The sequence below is a fragment of the Tenrec ecaudatus genome (assembly GCF_050624435.1).
Source record: "Tenrec ecaudatus isolate mTenEca1 chromosome 18 unlocalized genomic scaffold, mTenEca1.hap1 SUPER_18_unloc_2, whole genome shotgun sequence".
NCBI lineage: Eukaryota > Metazoa > Chordata > Mammalia > Afrosoricida > Tenrecidae > Tenrec > Tenrec ecaudatus.
The window spans coordinates 586,386-614,094 of NW_027457665.1; the positions used below are offsets into that span (position 1 = coordinate 586,386).

The window sequence follows — 27,709 nt, forward strand, 5'->3', positions numbered from 1 at the left end:
TTACATTGTTGCGGGACGACAATGAGGACTATGAAGTGGCCTATACTGAATGAAGTTGAATTGCTTTTATATACTGGAAAAGGGATCTAAAAGCTGAAGTAAATTGGAATGTTAGAGTAGATTTATCAAGATGGACATACCCACACATGCAGGGGATGCTTAGAGGGCTCTATCAATTCCAAGATGAGCAAGTGTATAGGCCCACAACTCCTATGAATCCTCTGAGGTAGAAATCCACTACACTGTCAGAATATAGATAGTTAATATTTCTCAAAGGATCCCTATGGCACTAAACTGACACTCATTCTAGGAGGCCCAAATGTCAGCTCATGCCTATCCAACAGTGGGTACAGTGGTCTCTGAAATAATCCTGTAATAATCTCTCCAGGTCCAGAATATGCAATTGGCAGAATTTTGGATCCCTGACACATGGAGAAAGGGTTATTACAGTAAGAAAGGCCAAGTGGAAGCCATTAGAACTTTCCTCAAAGAAATATTAGACCAAAAGCAGTATTACATTGCTGGAGAACCTGCAGAGATTAATGTCACCATAAAGACTTGAAGAATGGAGGGGGATGATTTCCACCACAATCTCATTCAACTTACCTATCTGTCTTGTGCAAAAAAAAAAAAAAAAAAGGATCTTAAGAGAGTGACAGTGAATTGATATAAACTTAACCAGTGGTGGCTCTGATTGTAACTGCTAATCCAGATGTGGTTTCACTGCTTGAGCACATTAGTACATTTCCTGGAAGACAGCACATAGCTATTGCTTTAATCAATGTCTTTTTCTTGATACCTGTCAGAAGCAGTGTACCTTTAGCTATCAAGGTCAAGAATACAAGGGGGCTTCAAAAAGTTCTTGAATGAGATCAGGTCCCTTAAGGGTAGCATTGGTGAAGAAATTAGATGGTGCCCCACTAATCAGACAGAACAGCATCTGGGATCTTAAAGGCTTGTTTCCAAACAAGCAGCCATCTAAGTGAGATGTCAACTAATCCACATGGAAGAAGCACACCAACATCTGTTATCCATGGATTGTAAATTATATAATCCAAATCGGAAGAAGGGAATAGTATCAAAGCTTAGCAGGCGAGATTCTGGTTTTCAGAAGGGAATGGATGAGAGCGGAAGGCCAAAATACATTTGCAGGAGCTACTCAGCGAATAAGTCTCCAGTGATTTTCCGATGAAACTGAGGAATGGGAAGAACCTGGTTACCAGATGAGAGTACTGAAGATGACTATAGGAAATTAAAATGATAACTCTGACTTGAATAGCTAAAATCTCGAACAGTTAAAACTATGGGGGTTTATTTCTGTTGTATTTTGTCATCGTGGTTAGCCGTCTCGATTCTTTGTTATGTTTTTGCTTAACGCCTGGCCTGCAGTTCTAGTTCATAAACCTGCAGACATCTGTTCCTCTGCTACCCCATGAACCAGCAGAGGTCTCCAAGTTGCCACTGGACCCACGGATATGGGACGTGCTAACCCCCCCATGTGTGTGAGTCACGAAGTACAATTTTCTCAATATATTTACATACATGTTTTACTGGTTTTGCTTGTCTACAGAAACCCCGAGGCTGTTCCTGTAAGATGACATGTGAATGGAGTTCTGAGTAAAATGAGAGTCCAGAGACTATCCCAGTTTTTCCCAAAGGGGGCGGTACTGCCCGTTGGGTAGCAGTGAAACAGTCCAGTGACGATGTCTGGGCCTCAAAGCATCCAGGGGCGCTACACAAGCAGACACCCAAACCGTATCCTGAATTAGGGGCAATAGTACAAAAGATTTTAATGGTCAGGTGGACAATGAGTGATTTTTTTTTCCTGTAAAAAGGGGTGGTAGGCCAAGTAAGTTTAGGAATCTAGGGGCTATGTGAACACCAGGTAGCAAGAAGAGAGATTACAAAGACCTTGCAGCTGGTCAGGGCCTCGGGTGACTAGGTAGCAGCAGGCAGCCACCATAGCTGAAGGTGTGTGCTCCTGAGGAAACATAGACAGGAAGTCAGGGCAGGAGTGGACACTAAATCTAAGAGAGCCTTAAAGGACACCGTGACAAGGTTGACTTTTACTTTGAAGAAGATGGGAAGGTGTGAGGCGCGGCGAGCTGAGATCTCAGAGGTATTGCAGCGCCTGTGCTAAGAAGAAATCAAGGCCGGTATGCAAGGCAGAACCAGGAAGGCCAGAGAGAGGGCATAAAGTGAGGGGGTGTGGACCAGAGTGAGATCAGTGGGGTACGAGTGCTTGGAGTCTATATCCATTCTGAAAGCTGAGCTGCGAATTAGGTGTAGACCCAGGCAGGGGGGACGAACAGTGGCTGAGCCATGAGAGGAGCATGGAAGGGAGAGAAGCAGGGTTGTGAGCACAGAGTCTTTGAAGGGCATTTAAAGAGCAGAGAGGAGGGCTGAGGGCTAGGCCAGAGGGCCAGGCTTCTTTACAATGGGCTTACATACTTATGGCAAGGAGGGCTCCCAGTGAGTGGGGGAATAAAAAAGAGCAAGGCAGGATGGAAAGAAGAGGAGAAAGGGGACTTAAGAGGAGTAGTTGAGGGACAGGAGGAAGTAAAGGAACAGTAGAACAGTGACAGGCATGGTGCCTGGCACTCGGTAGAGCAAAACCTTTTACAGGGCCGAGACTATTTTCCCACAACCACAAACAGGGAAGTGTAAGTGTGTGGGTGCCTATTTATGGCTGTCTGGTGATCAGGAAATGTTACCGGTATTTAGCACCTGTCAGGAAGGATTCTCATGTACAACACATGTGATATTCCACCAGTGAGCAACATGCTTCCCCCAATGCTAATCTGTTTTCTACTTGAGGTATACGATGGGGTACCCCCAAAACCTGGAATTTTGTTTCAAAGCTTTGTATTTAAATTTTTTTACAAAACAACCTTATCACCTTCAAAGTACTCTCCATTACACCTAATACATTTGTCAATTCTGCGCTTCCATTCTTGGAAACATTGTTTTTTTTCAAATTCAGCTGTTTGGACGGCTGACAGCACCTCTCTCATTTTTTTGCTTCATCTCTTCTATATCATCAACTAGCTGTCCTTTCATGTTCCTCTGCATTGGTGGAAACACAAAGAAGTTGCATGGAGTGAAGTCAGGTAAGGTGCATGGGACAAGAGAGGCATGCTGTTTCTTGTCAAAAATTGGCACACTGAGATGGCATGTGAGCAGTTGCATTGTCATGATGGTAAAACCAGTCCCCCATCTGCCACAAATCAGGTCTTTTTTGTTGCACATTGTTACACAATATTTTCAAAACCTCTAAATAGAAAGTTTGATTAACAGTCTGACCTAGTGGAAGGAACTCTAAATGCACTATATTATGGACATCAAAAAAATCAAATGAGCATAATCTTGAACTTTAATTTCACTTGACGAGTTTTTCTTGGGCAAGGTGATGATGGTGTCTTCCCCTGGCTTGACTGAAGTTTGCTTGTCACCAGTAATGACCTTGAGAAAAGTCTGGATCACTTCAGAGTTGTTCTTTCCAAGAATGACTTGTTTCCAGTTGACACTCCTTCTTGGTGGCCTGTCACAAATCTTCTGTTAAACTTCACTGAACTAAGCTCCAAGATAGTCCAGATAACTTCCCCATCTTTTTAATGGTCCATCATTGGTCTTCAAGCAAAAGTGGATGAATTTTTTGGACATTTTTGTCTGTTTGGAAAGTTGATGGACATCCAGAATAAGGTTTGTTATCGATCGACATTTTACCTTTTTGGAAATAAGAAAACTACTGGTACACTTGAGTTTTTTTCAGAGTGCTATCCTTGTAAGTTGTATTCAACATCACAACAGTTTCTGTGACATTTTTCTGGAGCAGAAAGCAAACTTTCACAGCCACACGCAGTTCTCTTAAATGAGCCATCACAAAAAAAACAAGGTGTGAGCAAAACTGCTTTTATGAAAAAATTCACTGTGACCAGAGAACCTTCCCAGGCGACGCCGCTGGGTGCACTAACTCAGAACAAGTTGCTCGATGCTCAGCTAGTAGGAACAATGCATCCTATGAAAGCTCCACAGAGTGGAGTTTTCCTGTTTTTCTTTTTTACCCACTCATATATGTTAGGTCATGATTAAGGGGCTGCTCAGATACCTTATCTGTGCAGTATAGTCTCCCCTAACACCCTGACTCTACAGTCCAGGAAAATGTGTTTTCTTCAAAGCCCTTGGCCAACTACAATCTTATTATTAGCTCTCATCAGCTCTAGAATTTAAGTTCCATGAGGGCTTATTTATCTCAGGTCTACCTAGAAAAATACTTTCCTACACAGTAGGTGCTCAGTAGGCAATGTGCTGAATGATGGATGCATGAATAAATCCATAACCTTCCTGAGGTTATGTGGCCATCTCAAAAAAGAAACCTTAAAATGATACCCAAAAGAAAATAAGTACAATAAACAAGCTAGTTATATATATATAATAGAATCTTTTATTGACTGCTATTAATTATGAATCCTGTGGAAAATTACTTTATGTTCAAGTATGAGGTGTTGACAGAGGCTCAGTCTGAGGGGTAACTAATGAACATGGCCTCTCGGAGTCTGTGACCAGACAGTCTCTTACTACACCAGCTGTGTGAATACCCAGGAGGTAGAAGTGTGCAGATATAAGATGTTTGTGAGGAAATGACAAGAACTTATCACTCACCTGGTCCTTCTGCTCATCTACTTTTTCTTGTAGAAGCATTTCCATATTCTTTAAGATCATTTCCACTTTATCCACTTGCTTTTCTGTGGTATTAAGTTGTTTTTCATGTATTTCCTGACAAAAGGAGGTTACCAATCAAAAAATTATGTTTTAAAAGAACTAACTTCAAGACATTTAAAATGGTATTTGGGCGAAATGTACACATCTACAAGTTACTAGCTACGAGCCTCTGTCTGAACATGGGATGCTAACAAGCTCTGTCAGGAGTATAGGTGTGGCGCAGGGCGTAGTGTTTTGCATAGGAATCCGACAGTGGCAGTTTCTTACATAGGCTTACAAAAAAACAAAAACAATGCCATCAAGCCAATTTGACTCACAGCGTCCCTCTATAGAGTTTCTGACAGGATTTCTTTATGGGAATAGATAGGCTTATCTTTTTCCCTCGGATCATCTGGTGGATTTGAACTGTCAATCTCGCTGTCAGCAGTCCAATACTTATCTGGTAATGTAACCACTATTCCAAAGGCCTGTCATATGTTTTAGCAGTTGTGTTCCTAGGTATTTACTCAAATGAGTTGAAAATCTGTATCCACATAAAAGCCTGCATACAAATATTTATCGTAATTTTATCCATTATTGCCCCAAACTGGAAGTAATCAAGAGGTCCTTCAACAGGTCAATGGCTAAACAAACGAGCATATCTGTATCATGGAAATATTATCTAGCAAATAAAATAAATGAGCCATCAAGCCATGAAAAAAATATGGAGGAAACTTAAGTACTTATTAAGTACAAGAAACCAGTCTGAAAAAGCTACATAATGCATGATTCCAATTATAAAGCAAAATTAAAGAGACAGAAACAAGGTCAGCGACTAGCAGGAGTTCAAGGAACAATAGAGGAACAAACAGGTGGAGCAGAGAATTTTAAGGGCAGTGAAATTATTCTGCATGAAACTTTAATCTTGGGTACAGGGCATGCCTACGGGCAACCCTAAGCGTCATCCTGAATGGGAACAAGAGACAGCAGTTAATAACGAAAACTGATGCTGTGGAGTTAGTTCTAACTCACGGCAACACATGTATTTGTCAGAGTCGAAGTGCTCCATGGGGCTTTCTTGGTCATGATCTGACTCTGTAATTCTAACATCCCAGAAAACCTGATCTGATCTGTAACCACATGGAGTTTCTTTCTATCTCGTTATTTATTTTTCAATATGAAAACCGTTTGCAGTAGTGGTCTCATACAATATCTGTCTCTTGTGATTGACTAATTTCACTCAGCATCATGTTCTCCCGAATAATCCATATTATTGTTTTGCATCACATCTTTTAAAACAGTTGTATTAGCACTTCACACACGTCATACAATTCAATCAGATCAAGAAAAGTTGTCCAATTGTTACAATATTTAATTCAAAACCTTTTTCTTCTTCCTTGTACTCATTGTAATTCATGTACTTATTTTTTCTAACTGTGGCACAAATATACAGAAATATTTTCCAATTGCACAACTTCTAGTTGTATAATTCAGAGCGAGAAGAGGCTCAATAATATTCTTCATGTTGTACAACTATCATTGTTATCCTTTTTCAAACTATCGACCACAGTGACAGAAACTCAATGCTCCCAAAGCAACAGATCTTTCCCCTTCACCCATGGTAACTGTTGGTCAAGTTTGGTTTCTTTTTTTACAGTATTTTAAAAAATCATTTTATTAGGGGCTCATACAACTTTAAAAAAATTTATTATTATTTTTTAAACAATTTATTAGGGGCTCATACAACTCTTATCACAATCCATACATATACATACATCAATTGTATAAAGCACATCCATACATTCTTTGCCCTAATCACTCTCAAAGCATTTGCTCTCCACTTAACCCCTCTGCATCAGGTCCTCCCAAGAGCAACCTCACTGGACACCCCTCCCCCCACAATGTCAGCCCTCCCTCTTCTCCCCTCAACAGGCATGCACCTATGTTCCCCCAAATTTGACCATTGCCTTTCTTCTTTCCTGTGCTGCCCCTCGCATCAGTAAGCCCCATTCCTCTGACAGGGCTGATTCCCTCTCTGGGAGACCTCACCCCAAATCCACATGGCTACCTCTCAGGGACCAGCATCAACCCCACCCCATCCATCTGATTCCAGCTCTCATGAGGTGACCTTCGGCCAAGTGACCTACATGATACTTACTTTGAGCAGATGATGTGTGGCTCTTTAGCGGCCTGCCTGGTCCCCAGCCAGACGACTGGATGACCTGCACACTTGAACTTGTGCCCGTTCTGCTGCATGTTCCTATTATCGTGGACTCACACAGTGTTTATCCTTCTGTGCTTGACTAGCTTCACTCAGCATAATATCTTCCAGATGCCTCTACAACTTGAGGTGTTTCATTGCTGTTTTTAGGGATGTATTCCATTGTATGTATGTACCAGAGTTTTTATCCACTCTTGTACTGATGGTAATGTAGGCTGTTTCCAGCTTCTTCCTGCCCACCCACCAGCTTTTTGCTACTATGAACTCTGCTGTGATGACCATAGGGGAGGGAAACATCTGTCCGTGATCTGCTTCTTATTTCTTTGGGGTACATACCAGCAATGGTATTGCTGGATCATATGGTAGTTCAGTTGCCATCTGTTTTAGGTATCGCCATACTGCCTTCCAGAGTGCCTGTACATATTTACCAGTCCACCAGCAGGGGATAAGAGTTCCTATCTCACCACACACTCTCCAACATTTGTTGTTCTGTTTTTTTTGAAAAATCATTTTATTGGGGACTTGTACAACTTATTGTAATCCTTCCATTGTGTCAAGCACATTTGTTCATTTGTTGCCATCATCATTTTCAAAATATTTTCTTTCTACTTGAGCCCTTGGCATCAGCTCCTCATTCCTCCCCCTACCTCCGCCCTATCCTCCCTTTCACATTCTGGTTTTTTTTTAATTGGGCTAGTTATGGGCATTAGGTGGGATCTTATGGTCATTTTGACTCGCATTTCCTGGGTGGCTAGTGACAGGGAGCATGTATCAGTATACCAGTATCAGACTGTTTTGACAACTGTGGCTGTATAAGTAGGTTTTGGGGTCAAGTAATGTGAGATCACCTGCTTTGTTCTTTTTCTTGGGGAGTTCTTTGCTTATCCTGGGTTTCTTCCCTTTTTATATGGAGTTAATAATCAGTGTTTCCATTTCTTTGAAGAATGATGTTAGAATTTGGATCGGCAATGCATTTTATTTGTAGATTGTTTTAGATAGTATCAACATTCTCACAATACTGAGTCTTCTGATCCACAAACACGGAATATGCTTCCATTTGTGTAGATCCCGGTTGGCTTCTTATAGTAATGTTCTATAGTTTTCTTCGTACAAGTCTTGGTTTTTGGTTAAGTTTATTCCCAGGTATTTCAGCTTTTGCAAAGGATACTGATTCCTTGGTATCTTTTTCTGTACCCCCATCCCAGGTATAGAAGAAGTCAATTGTTACTCTTGTATACTGCTACTCTACTAAACTCCTCTATGACTTCCAGCTAGTCTCTTGTGGACCCTTTAGGATTCTCAATATATAAAATCATATTATTTGCAAACAGTGAAGTTTCACTTCTTATAATGAGATTCTTGAGGCTCTTGCTATCTATATTTTCAACTTGTCTTTTCAGAAAGGTTGTAGGAATTTACTCTCTTTTTAAGATTTAATTCCTTTATGCTACTCTTCTAAATAAAGCGAATTTATAAAAAACTATGATATTCCATGTTCTTTTCCCCCAGGCTTCCTGGCTATGTGTGGGGCAGTGTATGTCTCCATATCTTTAAGTTGTTGCTCTCATATTCCCACTCTGCACTGCCCACTCACCTGCTCTTTCACCTGGTGACCAGCCCGATCCATCTTCAGTGTCAGCAACTGAACGGGTACTTGATTTTTCTCATTTTGAGCCTTGTGGACAAAGGCCTCCTCACCCAGGTGAAGGATCCCATGGTTGGGCTGAGATAACTGATCCTTGTATTTCTGACTCTAGAGCAAAAAAGGGTAAAACAATGATTGAAAACAAAAACGAAGCCCCAGCAGATCCTTTCAGTGGTTAATGAGGGGTAATTTTGTCTCACTGTGGGACGTGGCAACATCTGGAGGCATTTTTCATTGTCATAATTGGGGTAGGTAGGGGTGGCTACTGACATGTAGAAATGCTACTAAATATCCTACAGTGTATAGGACAGCCCCTATACAGACTTATCCAGTCTCACACAGCAATGATGCTGAAGTTGAGAACTCTGCTTTATTCCTGAGAAGTGAGAATACATCTAGACCATTAAGAACATTCAAACCACTGTTCTGAAGGCCTCCCACTTTTATCTAAGTTATTTAAAACATCGTGTTAAGGGGGGGGGGGGAAGAAGAAACTTAAAGCATATGAATCTCTTCAAAAGGACCTCTGACCTGTCCCTGATATCCAAATCTATCTGGCAGTAAGTTGTTGATATTCTCAGTACCACTGGGCCAAGAAATTAGAGTGTCTGACAGATGTCCTCTTGGTGTATACACAAATGGCCGTGTGTTCCAACAGTTGCTAGAAAATTTCTCAGTTTTTCACCATAGAGATTTCAGTTACTGTCAACCACTGGTCAGGAGCATCTTTCAATAAATTACAATTTAAAAGAATCAAATTACATTTTTGTTGGATTGCCTTTCTTTTTTTCTCACAACAATTAGTTTTCAGGGGAGAGATCAACCACAGTTCCAAGGTATTCCCACGTTGGTGTGAATACCTATGGTTCAGCAATGAGCAGAATCATATCATTTTTATCTTGTAGGTTTAATACGCACACACAAGGGTAAGTATAAAAGCATTGTATAATAGAAACTTGTTAAAAATGATTATGGAAACATATGTATGAATGTGCTTGACACAATGAATGTATGTATGGAATGTGATAAGTTGTATGAGCCCCCAATAAAATGATTAAAAAAAGAAACCTTAATTAAACAAAACTATCAAAATATGAAGCTACTGTTTCATGTCATATCTTTATCTATGCCTATATGCTTCTGAAGTGTTTTCATCTTTCTATTCATTTCCCAAAGAATTCTCACTCTTCAATTTATGTCATGTCAAATGGGAGTTTTGTCATGTTCAAGGGATGCAAATCATGTTCGTTTTAAATGTCCTCTGAGCTTGGGAACACAGAGCAGTGTGGAAGGCAGATAAGGCTGCGTCAGGTGGATGGGTCGTTCCCAATGAGGAGCTCGTCAGACAGTCCTTGCTACCCTCCAGGAGGAGCAGGTATGGCGCCGTAACAGAACACACGCCGTGGTACATTTTCCTGTCCTTCTTCCTCCTCCCCAGCGCAGCTTTCCATTCTCTTCAGATGTCTTCCTGAGAAGTCTCTGTGATCATCCTTGAGAAAATATAAAGAGGATTCCTTTGAAACCCAGAAAGAGAGTCTCCAAAGCCTTCTGAGGTGACTTGCCTTGAATTCATCTTTGAGGTCTTCCCGACCTTCATTAAAACGCTAAAAAGTATTGTGTTATGTGGAGCAGCAGCATTCCTGTAAACTTGTGGGAAAACTTAATTAATTTGGGAATATTCACTTGAGTTTTGTTAAAAATGTGATAGCCCTGATGTAAATGAAAATTGATTTTTTAAAATTTATGTTTTTCCCAGATCATTTTATTAGGGCATAATCCAGACATCATACCAATAGCTCTATCAGATCAAGCAGCGTTGTGCAATTACTGCATATAATCAATTTCTTCCTTTTCATACTACGTGATATCAGCTCCCCATTACCTCTTTCCTCCCCATCAATACACCCCAAGAACTCTTACTCCAGTTATTACCTCTACAGATTCACCCAATCTGGGTTTGATAAACCCCCAAACACAGAAAGATACATAACAGAGAATCAAGAAAGGTACCAAAATAACAAAATACAGCAGAGATAAGACCTAATCTAGAAAACAACAGCAATACCCAGAAAATATTAAAAACTAGATAAAAGTCAAAGTGTATCTAAAGGGAGCTCAAATAACAAGATTTTAACCATTCAAGCCCTATTTATCATTTTAATTTACTATAATCGTCTTTCCAATACCAGCTGCCTGATAACCAGGTTATTCCTATCTCTCAGTGATAGTCAGAGGGGGGCCACTGGAGGCTTATTCCCTGTGGAGAACCTGAACATGTATTTTGGGCTCCCACTGTCAGCCATAGCTTTGTGAACACCAGAATGTCACAAATTTCAGCTCTGACAGCACTCCCTTCTTCAGATCTGGTTTATATAATTGATAATCCTTGGATCATCGATGATCGTGTGCTTCTTCCAGGTGAGTTTACTGACATCTCACTTAGATGGGTGCTTATTTGAAACAAGCTCCAATTATTTCCAACAGAGTTTTGTGGAGACCTTGGGTTTTTCTCTCTCTATAAAATCATACCATCTGCAAATAACTAGAGCTTAATTTCTCTTTGCCCAATTGCACTCCCTTAATCTCTTGTTGCCTTTTGATTCTGGCTAGGATCTAGCACAATGCTGAATAAAAGTGGGGATAATGGGCATCTTTGTCTGGTTCCCATTTTCAATTGCAATGATTTCAGCTTTTCTCCATCCAGTATGATACTGGCTGTTGGATATTAAGATATGGACTTTAGTATATTGAAGAATTTCCTTATATTTAATTATTGTTTTTATTAGGAATGGGTGTTGGATATTGTCAAATGCTTTTTCTACATCCATCAATATGATCATCTGGTTCTTCTATATTTTGTTTATATGGTGGTATGAATCCCATGTGGGCATGAAGTATTATTATTATTTTGATATGTTGTTGAATTCTACTGGCCAGGATTTTGTTGAGAATCTATGTTCATGAGAGATATTGGCTTGTAGTTTTCTATTTGTGTGAGGTCTTCCTTTCATTGTCATTGGTTTAGTAAATTTTTCTCCATCTTTTGACTCTCAGTCTGTTTTTGTCTGTGAGTTTGAGGTGTGTTTCTTGAAGGCAGCAGATTGATGGATCTTGTTTCCTAATCCAGTCTGCTACTCTGTCTTTTGACTGGGGTATTTAGCCCATTGATTTTCATTGGTATTAATTCCAAATGCAGGTGAGTTACTATCATATTGTATTATCTGTGTTTGGGAGGGAGGAATCTATTCATGTCCTTGTTTCCCGTCTAGATCTACTGTTTTGGGTGTTGTTTTAGTGTGTTGACTTCTGGATAGTAGCACGGACTGTGGCGATCTCATAATGTTTTTGTGCTGTTGATTTTCTGACCATAGAGATATGGTTAGTGTTTTCGGCAATGCTGGTTTTGTTTTTATGAATTCTCTAACTATTTCCTTGTTTGGGAATACCTTTATTTCTTCTTTATATGTGATATATCGCTTTGCTGGATACAGGATTTTGGTTGGCAGGTTTTTACTTTGAAAGTTTGATCTATGTTGCTCCATTTTCTTATTTCCTGCATATTTTCTGCTGAGAGCTCTGAGCTTATTCCAATCTGATTACCTCTGAAGGTGACTTTTTCCCTCTCTAGCTGCTCTCAAGATTCTCTCCTTTTCCTTGAAGTTGAATATTTTGACTATCATATGTCCTGATGCCCTCCTATACATGTCCCCTACCCCCACCCCCCGGATCTAACCTCCTTGGAGTTCTCTCTGTCTCCTGAATGGATATTATCTCCTCCTTTATAGTACTGGGGAAAATTTCCTCCACAAATTCTCTTACTAATTTATATGTAGATTTGTTTGTTTCTTCCCGTTCCAGTATTCCAAACAAGACATTCATTACTTCTGTTCATGGTATCTCACATCATCCTCAGGTTTACTTCAGATTATTTAACTTTTTTGTTTGTTTCTCTCATTTGCTGAAGTCTGCATGGTTGTCTTCAAGTTCATAGATTCAATTTTCATTTTCTTCCATTCTATTGTTCAGTTCTTTTTTGGGGGTAATTATTTTATTGGGGGCTCAAATTACTTTTATCACAATCCATTCATACATCCATTGTGTCAGCACATTTGTACATTTGTTGCCCTCATCATTCTCAAAACATTGCTTTCTACTTGAGTCCTTGGTATGAGCTCATTTTTTACCCTCCCTCCCTGCCCCCCTTTCTCATGAACACTTAATAATTTATAAATTATTATTAGTCATGTCTTACACTGTTCAACGTCTCTCTTCACCCACTTTTCAGTTGTACATCCCCCAGGGAGGGGGTTATATGTAGATCATTGTAATTGGTTCTCTCTTTCTACCCCCACCTTCCCTCCACCCTCCCAGTATTGCCACTCCCACCACTGGTCCTGAAGGGTTCATCTATCCTGGATTCCCTGTGTTTTCAGTGCCTATCTGTACCAGTGTACATCCTCCGGTCTAGCCAGATTTGTAAGATAGAATTGGGATCATGATAGTGGTGGGGAGGAAACATTTAAGAAATAGAGGAAAGTTGTATGTTCATCATTGCTACACTGCACCCTGACTGGCCCATCTCCTCCCCGTGACCCTTCTGTAAGGGGTGTCCAGTTGCCTACAAATGGGCTTTGGGTCCCCAATCTGCACTCCCCTCATTCACAATGATATTATTTTTTGTTCTTTGATGCCTGATACCTGATCCCTTTGACACTTCATGATCACACAGGCTGGTGTGCTTCTTCCATGTGGGCTTTGGTTGGCCTAGAAGGCCACTTGTTTACCTTCAAACCTTTAAGACTCTAGATGCTATATCTTTTGATAGCCGACACCATTGACTTTCTTCACCACATTTGCCTTCAGTGATTGTGTCTGGAAAGTGAGCATCATGGAATGCCAGTTTAATAGAACAAGTGCTCTTACATTGAGAGAGTACTTGAGTAGGGGCCAAATGTCCATCTGCTACTTTAATACTAAACCTATAAATATATGCATAGTTCTATTTCTCCATCATCATATATAAATATATTTACATATGTACATGCCTATATTTAGAGCTCTATAAATGCTATGTGCCTTGCAGTTCTTTCCTCTATTTCCTTTTACTTTGCTCTTGTTCATGTTCAGCCTTCATTAGGGTTTCAGTAATTCCTCTCGGTTACATTACCCATGATCAAGCCCTACCAGGCCTCTTACACGCTCCTCACCACTGATTTTGGATCACTTGTTGTTCTCTTGTCCCTTGGTTTGTTAACCACTTCTTTTCCCCAACCTTCCCCTCTCTCATGTCCCCCTGGAACTGTCAGTCCCGTTGTTTTCTCCTCCAGATTGTTTATCCCACCTATTTTATCTAGATAGACCTGCAGAGATAATAATATACACAAAAACAAGACAGAACAAAACAAAGCAACAAAAGAAAACAAAACAACACCACCAAAAAACAAATGACAAAAAAAAGAAAAGCCTGTCAATAGTTCAAGGTCTGTTTGTTGACATTTGCGAGTGTTTGCTGATTGAGCCTGATGGGGTGCCATGCTCTGAACCCAAAGTCTATTTTTGATAATGCCTCGGGACTTCCTTGCTCTGCTCCCCTTGCTGTTCTGTTGCATGCCCTTCATGTTTTGCCTCAGTGTGGTGGGGTCAGATCGGTCTAATTCCCACACTGTGTCTCCAGTGTTGTCCCCTACAGGGCTATGGGTTAGTGGGGGATGTTCTGTCTCATAGTGGGACCAGCCATATGGTCCTCTCTGTGCATTGGCTGTTCTTAGTGGGGATATTGTCCTTAAGGCTTGGTGGGCCAGGATGTGCTCCAGTCTCTCTTCCTCCCCCTTCATTTGCTTCGATTTGCTCTGATCAGACATGTCCCTCTCTCGGAGCTGTAGCTTCAATGCTATCCTCTGAAGTACTTTCTTCTGGGGGCAAGGGCTGCTGTCCATGTAGTTGGGATTGGGGCCAACCCCTCAGACCTCTCTACTGGTTCCTTGCTTCATGCCAGTATGTTGCATTCACATCTTGGAGCATGGGGTAGAAGTCTGGTCCTTCTTTCCCGGCGACGAAATGAACAAGACCCTCCCCTTGGATGGGTTAGTTCCCTGTTCCCCAGCTACCCATTTATTTCATTTTCTCCCCCCCCCCAACCTTTTTAATTGTCTACCATATGTATCCCTGGATTTGGTCTGGCCCCTGCCATACTACCTGGACCTCACCCCAGGAATGTTTGTATACAGTAGCTTTTTCCTTATGTCTCTTTTGCATTTTTTTTTTAAGTTTACCTCAGCGGACTCATGTTGTGTTTGTGTTTTGTGCTTGGCTTACTTTGTTTAGCATCATTTTCTCCAGTTTTTCCCATGTGGCAAGGTGCTTCATGCATTCATCACTGCTTTTTAGTGATGTGTAGTACTCCAGTTTATGTATGTACCATAGTTTTTATTTAAATCATTTTATTAGAGGCTCATACAACTCTTAGCACAATCCATACATACATCAATTATGTAAAGCACATCTGTAGATGGTATGTAAGGTTCTGGATTGTGTGTGAGTAGGTGGAGGGGGGAGGGACAGGACTTGCTCTTTGGGTTAGTGGAGAAAGTTCAGATAGGGGCTGGAAATTGTTTTCTGTTGAGATGAGGAAGAAATGATAGAGCTGACTGGGTAGAAGGAATAGGAGATAGGAATACATGAGTAGGATTTAGGTGACAGAAATAATCATAAGTGGTGTTCTGGTTATAGTGGTTTTCTGATAAATTAAAAAAGGGGATTTTAAGGGGTCTGCTAGTACTTGTTAGTTTATGTGAAAGTGTGTCTCACTGTTAAGATTCTGGCTGAGACTGGCTGAATTCCCAAGGAGGTTCTAACTGGTGGCAGTTTCTAACATTTTATATTTTCTTTTGGCTGAGATTTTTCTCTGTTTTGCTTTGTCATTGTTTGTGCTTTGTGTGATTTTCTGTGTATGAAATCCAGGCTATGTAAATCTCTAGAGACAGTAACTGGAGTGATAGTTGGCTAGGGGCATGGCAGGGAGGATGCGGGAAGTGGGAAGCTAACAATGAGTGGAAGAAGGAAGAGTTCTGACATTGATGGTGCTGATGACTGCACAACTCTTACTCTTGTACTTCTGCCAAAGAAGCCTCATCTCAATCTAATTATTATCAATGACTAGACAAACCCAAACTTCAAGACACGGAACAAAACAATTGCATGTAATATTCAAAAGTGCCATGGTCTCCAAAATAAAGAATAGACCGAGAGAAAGAGACAAGAAGACATGATATAAATGCCACATGTGATTCTAAGAATTATCAGGATGGCTGGCAGCACCAACATGGGGTGTCCCTCACGGCAGTAATGTATCCACACGAACTTTCTGATTTTTGACAAGGGAGGTAGTTACTGCATTCTGAAATCGTTGAGGAACAAAGTCCTCTATAATATTCGAAAATAGTTTTTAAAGAAAGAAAGAAAGAAAGAGAGAAAGAAAAGTTCATTAGCTTCACATCAGGTGGTAATACTAAACCTGACTGTTGATCATTTCCATTTCAAGGCAGGCCTGATATTTCTCTTTCTTTAAAATATCAATTTCTTTCCTGTTGAAAAAGCAAAATTAACAATATCATTGCCAATTAATGAGTTTTCTTCTTCTAGTAACAGTCCACCATGGCTTGGACAAAAAGGCCCACCCCTACCTCCCCTCATATTCTACGGCCCAGATCCCTCTACACTACTGCTACTGCTATGATTGATAATAGTGGTGATGGTTCAATCTTGATCCCAAGCTCCTAAAGCCAGAAGAATTTAGGAAAGTTTACCCTTAGGACTTCAAACCGATTCATTCCAGTTCCAACCCCTGTTGATAATTTGAATTTTTGACCTAAATATACTGAATCACAATCAATATTTTAGCAAAGTTCTCAGGCGATTCTTTAATTTTTAAAAAAGTTCTATTGATACATAATTCACATATATACAATTCAATAGTTCAATCATATCAAGATTGTATAATCATCACCACAATCAGTTTTGGAACATTTTCTTCATTCTTGTACTCGTCGTTATTAGCTTCCCATTTCCTTCTAACCAACTGTGTGAAACTCCCAAAGAACCATTAATCCAGTTAGGGTCTGTATAGATGCACCTATTCTGGACTTCATCTATAGGAAAACATACTTTGAAAACAACAGAAACAACTAACAATAACAAAGTAAAACAGACAAGAACCTTTAGAAAAGAAAGCAGAAAGTATTAAAAACTGGAACAAATTAAAAATGGAACTTAAGAGAGATCAAAAGACAAGGTGCCAAATTTTAAACTAACTGCATCTCCAATAATCCCCTTTCCAATGCATTTTACATGAGAACAAGGCTGGTCCCATCCTTGGTCTAGGGTCAGATGGGATTCGTCAGGTGACTCTTTTTGAGGCGGAAATGAAAATTTTCAGCAGGGAGGGTGAAACCAAAGCCAGGTGTCACCTTGGTTTGTGCTGGTAACTGCCAAGGTCAATGGTATAGCCTCCCACACCCCTTAACGATTCAGTCTTAGAAACCCTCTACAGACTCAATGAGAGTGGGTTTAGTTTTCGCTTGCAAGATTTTGCCAGATTGTACAAAAGGAGCATTCTCCGTGGCAATCCTTAGTCAAGCAAATTACTACGGATTTAGCAAAGTATGGAACTAGCCACCCAGCAACACAAACACAAACCATCTTACCCTCACTGCGATCTGCTGGGAATGGAGTCTGGTAGTAAACTTAGGAGAAAATGGGTTCAAGGGAAGACCTCCTGGATTTCAGAACTGTAATGATGCAAATCCCCGCTGGTCCCTTCCCCTGCCATCCATATTCTGACCGTCATGGCTACTCCATCAACTATGCTCCATGCTCGCAGCAGGTCAGAGTTGACTTTATCTTGAACTTCTTATTTGGAAGAAAAATCAAAAGGCAGACTGCCCTTGGATATGGCTACAGCAGTGAAAACTCACTGACCAGTGTTAGCACTCCACTCCCTGTCCCTTGTTCCTGCCTCAGTGTCCTAGGGCCCAGACCTACCCCTAATGCCGGTATCTACATACAAATATAAACCGTGGTGAAAAGTCCACCTGAAATTATTACTGAGTCATGAACATAGATATTGTATTTGTCTAGGAAGGCCCTAGGATCATTTCACTGTACTAAACTATGTCCACCTGTCCTCACCATCAGGTGTGATGCGGAGTACTTTCATACAGGGAATAAGGTGGTATGCCACGATGGCAGAGGTAAGAAGGATGGGTGTAGCAGCTGCTCACTGTGGGGTGGGCAATGCTGCCACATACATACGTGTTCTACCTTTTACGTCTGAGACCAGGCATTCAGGTATGAGAGGGGCTGCCTGCATGTGGAGGTAGGCCAGGGCCCTTTACATATGTGTCATGTCATGGTCAGAGACCAATTAGGTTCATCCACTCTTGGCTTTCTGGAAAGTGAGGTTGATTTGAGAATACGCCCCACTTTCTATCTCAGTAACTTCTACACTCACTTTACTGAGAGGAAACCACTCATTCTGCTATGTGAAAACTGGGTCACAAGCTCAAAGGTCCTAAGTTGAACCTGGACAAGCCTTTACCTCTGTACATCATTTGTTCTTTCTGCAACTTTAAGTTCTTGCTGAATCCTTCCCAATTCATTTGTCAACGATGTGTTTTCTTCAGAAAGCCTCTGTAGCTCGGCTCTGCAAGCACAATTGACAATCAGAAGTAAGTTGGGAACCATGTGCCCATGGTTGGTATCAATGCGTAATACTGAATGTGAGACCTTGGGGCATTCCAAAAACTATTCCCTGCTAGTGAATCCTGGCAGGGATCTAAGAAACAAGAATGACCAGAGCTTAAAATATATGCACACATTTTCCTCTTTAGTGAGACTGTCACCTGCTATACTCCAAGGTCATCACTGGAAGGAAAAACTGAGGAAGAAACACATATTGATTTATGGAGCGGCCTGATGCACAGTGAATACCTCAGCAGAGAAAGGCAGGTGTCACTATCTACTCCATGACCAAGGCTACCCTGGGCCACATTATTTCCTGACAAACAATTCTTAAAGAATCTCTGCCAAGACAACACAAGTGATTTATGACAGGCAAGTATTTTTACCAACAAAAAAATCCCTAATGAGCTTTGAACCCATACTTTCTGTCCTGAACACATGTCGATATTTATCCCCCCAACTACGTCTTTGTCTGGCATCTTGTTAGATTCTAATTCTCCCAATCTAAGTAATCAAGGTACTATATAACCTTGCCATGCTTATCTTATGCATTATGTTCTAGTATCAAGCACAAGTATGTCTCATCTGACTTCATTTGATCTCATGGGGCACTAAGGGAAAAATAGAGAAAAAGAAGTCATGGGAACTTTAAAAGCAGCAAAGGGTTTAGAGTAGGGCTGTCAAATAAATGGGACATGAAATTTGAAATGGTCACTCTGGCTCTAGTATGGGAAACAGACTGATTCTAGGTGTGTACACTGTGTTAGGTGGAGGTGGAATTCTACTTTTGGCTGCTTGGAGCGCAGATACACTGAAGATTGCTCATCCTATCTGCTGAACAATTAAGAGACTATGTGAAGCCAAGTATGTAACTGCCCTCACAGAAGTAATGGAGAACACACTCAGAGCAGAAGACAATGGATGACTAGGGTCTCCGAAAATGTAGACAATTGTGTGTGTCAAGAGATTCCACCAAGAGTCAAAAGAGCAGCCAAAGGCTGTGGAATTTCATATTGGACAATGACATACTGGACAAGAGACTCATCTCTAAAATTTACAGAAAATTGAGTATCTCAACAGAAAGAGATAGGCAATCTAATTTAAAAAATGGTCAAAGAATGTGAACAGATCCTTCACCAAAGAAGACATTCAGGGGGGCAAAAATATATGAAGAAATGCTCTTAATCATTAGCCATTAGAGAAATACACATCAAAATGAGATACGACCTCACCCCCCAAATTAACTGGAAGGTTAAAAAAACAACAACAGATAACAACAAATGATGGTGAGGGTGTGGAAAGACTGGCACTTTCATACACTGCCGGAGGAACTGGGAAATGGTGCAGCCACTGTGGCAGGCAGTATGGTGCACCCTGAGAAAGTTGGGAAGAGAAATACCATGACACATCAATCCCTCTACTTGGTATGTGTCTTCGAGAAATAAAAACTATGACACAAATAAATAGATACAGACCCATGTTCATCATAGCATTATTCACAATAGCAAAAAACAGGAACAATCTAAATGCCCTGCAGTGGAAGAATGGATGAACAAACTTGGGTGCAATAAACACACAATGAAATGCTATGCAACGTCGAAGAATAACGATGCACCTGCAAAGCCCTCACAGAGGGATGGACACGGAGGACAGTACGCCGAGTGGAATTAGTCAAAAACAAAAAGGACAGATATCGTATGAGACCACCACTATAAAAATCAACAGTAAGTTTTCTTATGGAAATAAAAACATTCTTTGATGGTTGCAGAGGATGGAAAGGAGGGGGGGGGGAGGTGCGGCTAGAACACAGGCAAGTGATAGCCTGGGCGGAGGGGAATGCAACACACAGGAGAAACGATGGAGGCAGGCAGGCGAGTACACCGGTAGTTTGCAAGAGTGAGAAACTACAGACGCAAACACTGTTAGATTCAAAGTCCTACAACAGTGGGGGATTGGGGAATCTACAAGTGAGTACTTGGACATACACACAGGCTGAACAGATAGGAGACTTTTACAAACATATATATATATATATATATATATATATATGTGTGTGTGTGTGTGTGTGTGTGTGTGTGTGTGTTTAAAAGAGAGTATTTGTATATTTACTTTTACTGCAAATATATCCATGAATGTGGTAGGGCGAACAGAGGACAAAATTATGACAACTTCTTAAATATAAGCAGATACTCTGAAGGAATAAGGTACTGGGCTTTGGGGGAGTGGTATCACAATAGTTGCAGGGGACAAAATGATCCATTAGCATATCATAGTTCACAAAGACAGTGCTCTACATTCTAATCTGGTAAGTAGCAGCGGTCTTAAAGGTCTCTGAGCAGCCGTCTAGGGTGCAAGGACTGATCTCTCCCTGTCCAGAGCAGAGCAGCGGGGTGGCAGTTAAACAGACACAGGGAAAACACTTAGTCGAAGGGACAGTGAGATCACCGGTCTCCACAATCCTGGGCCCAGAAGAACGGGGTGATACCTGGCGCCACCACCACCAGCTCTGCATAAAATCACACTAGAGAGTCCTGGAAAGAGAAGAAGAACCTGTCAATCAAAATCCTAAAAGAAACCAGGCTTACTGGTCAGACAGCGTCTGGTAGGGCCCCTAAGACCGTGCTCCCTTGGGTCTGGACTTCAACTCACTACTGTGTTAGAAAAGTCAACCGTTAAAATGAGATGGGGAGCATTCACCCAAAGACAGAAGGCTAGGAAAGGAGGAGAAAAGGACATAGAAAACAGGGAAGTCGTGGACTAAGGGAAGGCATATTAAGGGGACTGGAATGAATGAATGGCATCAAAATATGTATGAATTGCAGAGTGTTAAAGTATGATCTGCTCTGTAAACCTTAATTCACAATAAAAACTTCATTCAAAAAAGAGTTGTAGTTGAGTTTTGCACAAGACACATTGTTTCTTATGTCAATAAAAAGGTAAACATTATTATATCTTAAAATCTAAAAAATTCCATTCCATACAAACATATTGCATTGACCCAGAACTTTCATAGCAGTAGAAAAATGCAGGCAAGAGAATGAAAAATAAAGTGCAAATGAAATAACTATAGCTCTAAGCAACAATATGGAAGAATCTCACAAACAACATATGGTAAGAAAGGACGGATGGTATGCTTCTTTTATATAAAGTGCAAAAACAGGCAAAATTAAGGAGTTAGAAGTCAGGATACTGGCTATGTGTGGGGAATCCAGGAGGGTTCTATTTCTTGTTTTGGGTGCTGGTAAAACGATCTGATCAATTTCTTATAAAATCATAGCAGTACACTTTTTTATTGCATATAACATTAGAATATTTTAAAAAATACACACCTAAATACACCAAAGATATGTGATCATGAATGTATCAGAGATAAAAAACATCCAGATCACTGCTGTGGTTGGCAGATTAATGACCTCCTAAAGACTGTTCTGGGAAGCCATGGTGGTGCAGTTGGTATTGTATTCATCTGCATTTCACTCTAGGTTGCTAACTGGAAAGCCAGCAGCTAAAAGACCCACCCACTCACTGCTCTAAAGGAGAACGATGGGGCTTTCTGCTTCTATCAAGATTTATAGCCTCACAAACCCTAGGGATCAGTTTTACTCTGCCCTTTGGGGTGGATATGAGTCAGAATTAACTCGATGGCAGTTGGTAAAACATTATCCATGTTCTAATTCCCGATTGTGAATATTATGTTACATGGCTAAGGGGAATTACAGTTGAAGATGAAATTAAGTCTGCTGATCAGCTGACTGTGAGATAATGAGATTATTCTGGACTATTCTAGTGGGCCTATTGTACAGACTAGGGTCCTTTTAAATGAAAGAGGCAGAAGAGGCACAGCCTTAGATTCAGCCAGCCATTGGACGCTTTGAAAAGTGGAAGAGGCCACGAGTCAAGAAATGTGAGTGGCTTCTAGAAGGTGGAAAAAGTAAGTACATGGGTTCTCCTTAGAACCCCTTGGAAGGGGCACAACCCTGATGACACCTCGATTAGAGTACAATTTAGCTCTCAGTTCTAGCTAACATGCAACTAAGCTGTCAAGAAATTAGCTAAATTTTAACCTATTTCTGACCTGTAGCGTCTAGAACTGTAAGATATTAAATCTGTGTTGTTTTAAGCCACTCAGGGACATGGGTCCATCTATGGAAAATATTGGGAAAGGCCTTCCTATATCCCAGGCTTTTGAGATAGAGCATTTGCCAGCCAAAGTCCTCAAGCGAGAAGGCCAGTTCCACCTGTGGCCTTTCAAGCAGCCTGCCCAGCTGGTGGAATTAAGAACTCCCTCTCAGCTCAGCTTTCTCTAGAAGGCATTGGCTTCTGCGGCCAACATCTGAGTGTCCCAGTCAGTTCTTGGGGCTCTCACAGAATTCACGAAGCAGTAGATCTGCGCCAAGGACACTTTCAATAAATACACACAGTGGGACTAAAGGAAGGTGCTTGGAGCTGGCAGGCAGAGACCTTCAGAGACCCCAAAGGAATGAAATGGGGTTCAGGGCAGTCTTTCGTGGGCCCCGTGAGACAAGCACAGATTTCCTGCCGACAGAGGTAGTGAAAACCTGAGTCTAAGCCACAGCAGTCCTCTTGGTGAAGTTCTGGGGGTTTCTGTATGGAAAATTTCTCTTTTCGCATTCACACAGCACCTAGCAACACCACGGCCCGAGTACAGGCCAGACTGGGCTTGTAAGCTTGGGCACACCTGGGCTATGTGGTATTCTCCTGGTGCCGAGTCTACCAGCCTGCTAGGAGGAAAGGGGGTTATGCAATCAAGTCATCAGGGACTGAGATGACTCAGTTCCACTTGTTTAAGAATGGATAGAGGGCAAACCTGTTATTCTCTCTCGAGTCTGCTTCTTTCTCCCTAGCCAGAAGCTTATCTTCCAGCTGTAGGAGCCTGGTTTTCTGTCATTCTTTTCTCTCTCCAGCACAGTTTCTACCTTCTGTTATCGGTACAGCATCTTCTAATTTCTGCTGTCCTGTCCTAGTGGTCCCTACCCCATGCTCACCTTCCAAGACACAGAGGCTCCTAGAGGGGCAGCTTGTGTCCAGCCATGTCCAGTAAGGGCTGCTCTGTGGCTTTGGACTCCTGCTGCTCAGATGACCTTTGCTTCTGACCAGCAAGGCTGCTAGCCAAAGGTACGGGTTTCTCCAGGAACATGGGCCTTGCCCCTCTAGGGGATAGCATACATCACCCATGTCTCTAAAGGAGCAGGAGCCACCTCTATATCATTCACCAAGATGGGATAGCCCTGATAGTGAGCTATGCAGAGGGTCCTCTGGGCTGTGGGGCTGCTCTCGGGACCGGGCTCTGGACAGGATCTGCAGTGAGATGCCTCCCTGGCATACGCAGGAACTCAGCCTCTCCACGTTCTGACCCTGCTGGTCCCGTCTCCTTTCTGACTTCTGTGGACCTCAGCAGGCCTGGAGGCAGTTGCCTTTCCCTCCTTCAAGAAGGTTTTCAGCCCCTCTGCCTCCAGGGAAAGCCCTTTTAATTGCTTCCTATATGTGGTTTCTAACTTTTCAAGTGCAAACACTTTGCAAATTTTAGCTTGCTCTTTACTCATCAGCCCTCCCTGCCACCCTCCACCCTCCACCCCCCACCCAACTTGCATTGCTGCTTCTTGCACTGGGCTAGCATCTCCTTCTGCCTCTCTTCTCTATCCCTTGTCCATGTCCAGCTGGGCTCCCATGTCTGTCACTAGCTGCAGTTGCCTCTGAAGCATCTTTTTCTTTTTACAGTCCCATTGCTGTAACAAGTGCACTGCTTCCATCCACAGGAGTTTCTGGCTCAGTTCAGCCTTTGCCCCCTTTCTACAGAAACTTTCACATGGACCTGGCTCAGAAACACGAATGTCACATGTATCACAGGGTTAGAAAGGCCTGCCCAAGCGCACGTTCTAAGTGCACAACTCCTCGCTACTCGTGCCAGCTGCGCTCAGAGAGTGCATGCACAGGATCTAGTTGATAATGCAGCAGACACGACTTGTCAAATGGGACTAAATTTACATTTAGACGGATTAAAATGGAATAAAATCAAAGCTCAGATTCTTGGTCACATCAGTCACTTTCAGTGACCCCATGTGGCCAGTGGCTCCTGTAATGGGCAGGCAAACACAAGATATGTCTATCACTACAGAAAGCTGTATTGGGCAGTACTGGCCTAAAGTTTAGTGGGAAAAAAAAGTACCTTTAGTCGAAATTACTCTAAAAAGTATTTTAAACATCTAGGAAAGAGGCCTTTAGAAGCCCCAGGAAAATAACACTGAGGTGGAGTGAGGCCCAGCTGAGAGCAGTCAGCCTGGGAGAACAAGAGTAACTCAGCTCATCAGAGTCATGCAATATGGCTCGACTCACAATCATGACATGGGGTGGGAATGGGGGTGGGAGCAGCCTTCCAGCCAGTTAAGGAAACTCCTGGGACCAGACATGTCCCTTTGCTGCTTCTTAGAGCCTGAGAGGGCTTGGGAATAGTGGCAATGGTCTATAAGGTGTTCTGGACAGTAGCCCGCCCTTTACCAGACAGTTCACAGGTTCAGATACTATGAAGCAAAATTCTCAGGAGGAAGCTCTGGATCATCCTAGCGGGCAGTATGTGTTATTGCAACGCCCAGGTCTGAGGCCACTGTGTGGTCATCTTTTGGGGAACAGAAAGGCAGGGTACAGAAGAGGGTACAATTCAGTAGTCCAGGATTTTCTTTACCGCCCATACTCAAGCTGCCTCAATTTCCTTGCACCATGACAGAAAGGCAGACTGGCTCTGGGATCATCAACCTCCCCAGGTCACAGGACACGGGAGATGGCTTGGTCCACTGTGGTCATCGTAGTGCCACTTCTAACCCGAGCCATGTTCCCAGCTAAGAATGCTTCCCAAGGAGGCTTTGCAGGTCTGGTCAGCAGGGCTCTAGCCCGCTTGGTGTCCAAGTTGGCGAGGGCCAAGATTCTCTGTGGGAGAGTGAGGTCATGATAAATAGGCATGGGCTGGCAGCAACCAGTTATCATTCCACTAAGTGAAACCTACTTGATACGCTCAGTTTTCCAAAGAAATCTTTCATTGCTTTTCTTTGTGATGAAACAGCAACTCGCTGCCATGAAACCGATTCTAACTCCTATGCTCTGCAGGATGGAGCAAACTGCTGCCGAGGCTCTCAGATGGTCCCTCTTCTTGGAGGAGCAAGTCTGTTTTTCTCTCACAAAGCAGTTGGGAGGTTGGAATCACCAATCTTGTAGTTAGCAGCCTGATGCTAACCCAAAGCCCCAGCAGGGCTCCTTTCGCTTAGGACAGCTTTGAAAAGCTACCTTCGCAGATAACTGGCCTCCCTATTGCAAAGGAGCTTTTAGCCTTTTTCTCCATTTGCCCACATGCTACCGCGTGCACTGGAAAATTAGAACATGACATTAAATAAGGAAGATGCTTTGCTACTTTGTTCCTTTGCTACAGAGAAGTCTGAGGCAGAAAATAAATATGAATGTGTTAAAAGTAGTCTACAAACTAAATTACTTCATAACTTAAGTTTTAATATATATATTTCTAATTTAAGTTAAAACAACTCATACAAAGCCCTATTTTTTCCTACCTTCCTCTCTGTGGACAGAGAAAAACTACCCACTTAGCATGCACTGCAGTTGAGTCATTTCCTGAATTAAATATCTAATGTGGGTTTTTGGGAAGAACTTCAGACTGAAGGAGGACCCAGAAGAAAACAGGGCAGCAGACCTGATTTGTGGTAGTCCGTGCTGGTGTCTCAGGCGTAGCTTCTCGTCTGGCCACTGAGCTAAGGTGGCCAACTCCTTGGGGCAATGTGGGCCCCCACTCCTTATCTCCCACAGCTGCCCCTGCAGGCTGCAAAGGGCATCCTGAGACTGTGCATGGAGCGCCTCCAGGTCTGCTCTCTGGCTCTCTAGCATGCTGACTTCACTTTTGAACATAAGCTCCATTTCCCTTTTCTCCTTCTCAAAGTTTTTCTTCATTAGTTCAATTTCCTGCTTGTAGTTTACCTGGAAAGAGAAACATTAGCCCCTGACAATATGACATGGAAACAGCAAGGTTGTCGGGCATGCCAAGGAGCTGAGGCCTGCAGAAGTCAGGGATGAAAAGGCAGCGGTGACATCCCCAAGACTCAGTGCTCAAGATGTAGGCACAGCCTTGTCTGGACCAGTTGGATAACCTCCCGTGGGAGAAGATATTGTCTGGCCGTTGGCTGGCAAGCTCCGTTTAGGTAAGTAACTTGCACCCAGGAGCTCAGAGGTCCCGGTGGAAACAGGGTGGCTGGCTCTCTGAGTCCTGAAAGTAGAAAGAACGCGGCACATGGCAACTGTGTGCGGACATTCTCTTAGTCACCATCTAAGGAGAGGCAGGAGTTAACTTCATCTGAGAAGACCTTGTCAGCCAGGGTAATCCTGGCTGAGAAACTATGCAGCATCCCAAGAGAGGCAAAGCCAAGGATAAGTTATGCTAAGAATGAGGTAGGTGGTGTGAATTCCCGCACAGCAGTTGGCAGGGCTGCACTCAGCATGCCAGCCCCCAGCGACTTTGGGCCAGGCACTGACAGTCATTTCTGCTTGTATTTCCCTCAAACTGTCTTCTTAGTGCCCCCGCTCACCAACCAGAGAAATCCAAGGCAGCTGCCTGGAGAAGGGTCAGCACTAAGCACGGCTCTCTGTGCACAAAAGGAAGCCCCAGGCTCCCCCTCGGGCACCCCTCACACCTACCTTCGTCTCCAGCTGGCTCTTGACGTCTTGGTAACGTTCTTTCACCTGCTCCATCATGAGTTCCGTTTCGAGGCTCACTGGAGTAGGAGCTGTAACGCATGTGAAAAAGCCTGCGAAGAAGAGGAAATCTCAGCTTAGCTCAGTGAGGACATTACAGGTTTCTTACAGCTTTCCTATTCCCAAGGGACAACAAAGCACAGATTCTACATGTGCTTTTTCAAGGGAAAGGCAGTGATGGTGGAGTCCTGCCGCACTGGCGTACAACAGCACGCATCACTGGTGATCTGCTATGTTGTATCCATGTAGAATAAAGGATCTCAAACTTATTTGGTCAGCTGTCCAATTTTCAGAAAAATAGTTACCCAGCAACCCTCTGGCAATTAACTTTTATACAATAGCCCATCCCTAATCCAGGATAGGGTGTAGGTTATTTGCTTTGGCAGCTCCCACGGATTATTCCAGTGCCCCCCAGGGGGCAGCATTGCCCACGTTAGGAAACACTCATTTAGAACCATTTCACACTTTCCCCAGAACAGATTGCTCAGGAGGCTCCTGCAGCCCATCACACCCTTCAAGTTCCTACAAAGTGGCAGTGATATCGTGTGAAGGGACTTCAAAAAACCTCCAGAACACGGAAGAAAAAGATAATGGAATTGTCCATGAATGTAAGGCCCCCTTGTACTTCACTTCAAGTT

At 42.4% G+C, this 27,709-nt stretch overlaps 1 protein-coding gene across 1 annotated transcript in view; it reads right to left on the reverse strand.

Annotated features, from left to right (window-relative positions):
• The window catches only part of LOC142435956 (uncharacterized), a 167,927-nt gene extending 141,651 nt beyond the window's left edge, over positions 1 to 26,276 (reverse strand). The window contains exons 1-4 of the mRNA XM_075539977.1: positions 26,020 to 26,276; positions 18,163 to 18,267; positions 16,081 to 16,150; positions 8,577 to 8,675 (exon numbers count right to left, since the gene is read on the reverse strand). Of these exons, the coding sequence (XP_075396092.1) occupies positions 8,577 to 8,675; positions 16,081 to 16,150; positions 18,163 to 18,267; positions 26,020 to 26,273 (528 nt within the window). The 5' untranslated portion in view covers positions 26,274 to 26,276. The remainder of the gene's footprint in view (positions 1 to 8,576; positions 8,676 to 16,080; positions 16,151 to 18,162; positions 18,268 to 26,019) is intronic.
• Between the last annotated feature and the right edge of the window lie 1,433 nt (positions 26,277 to 27,709).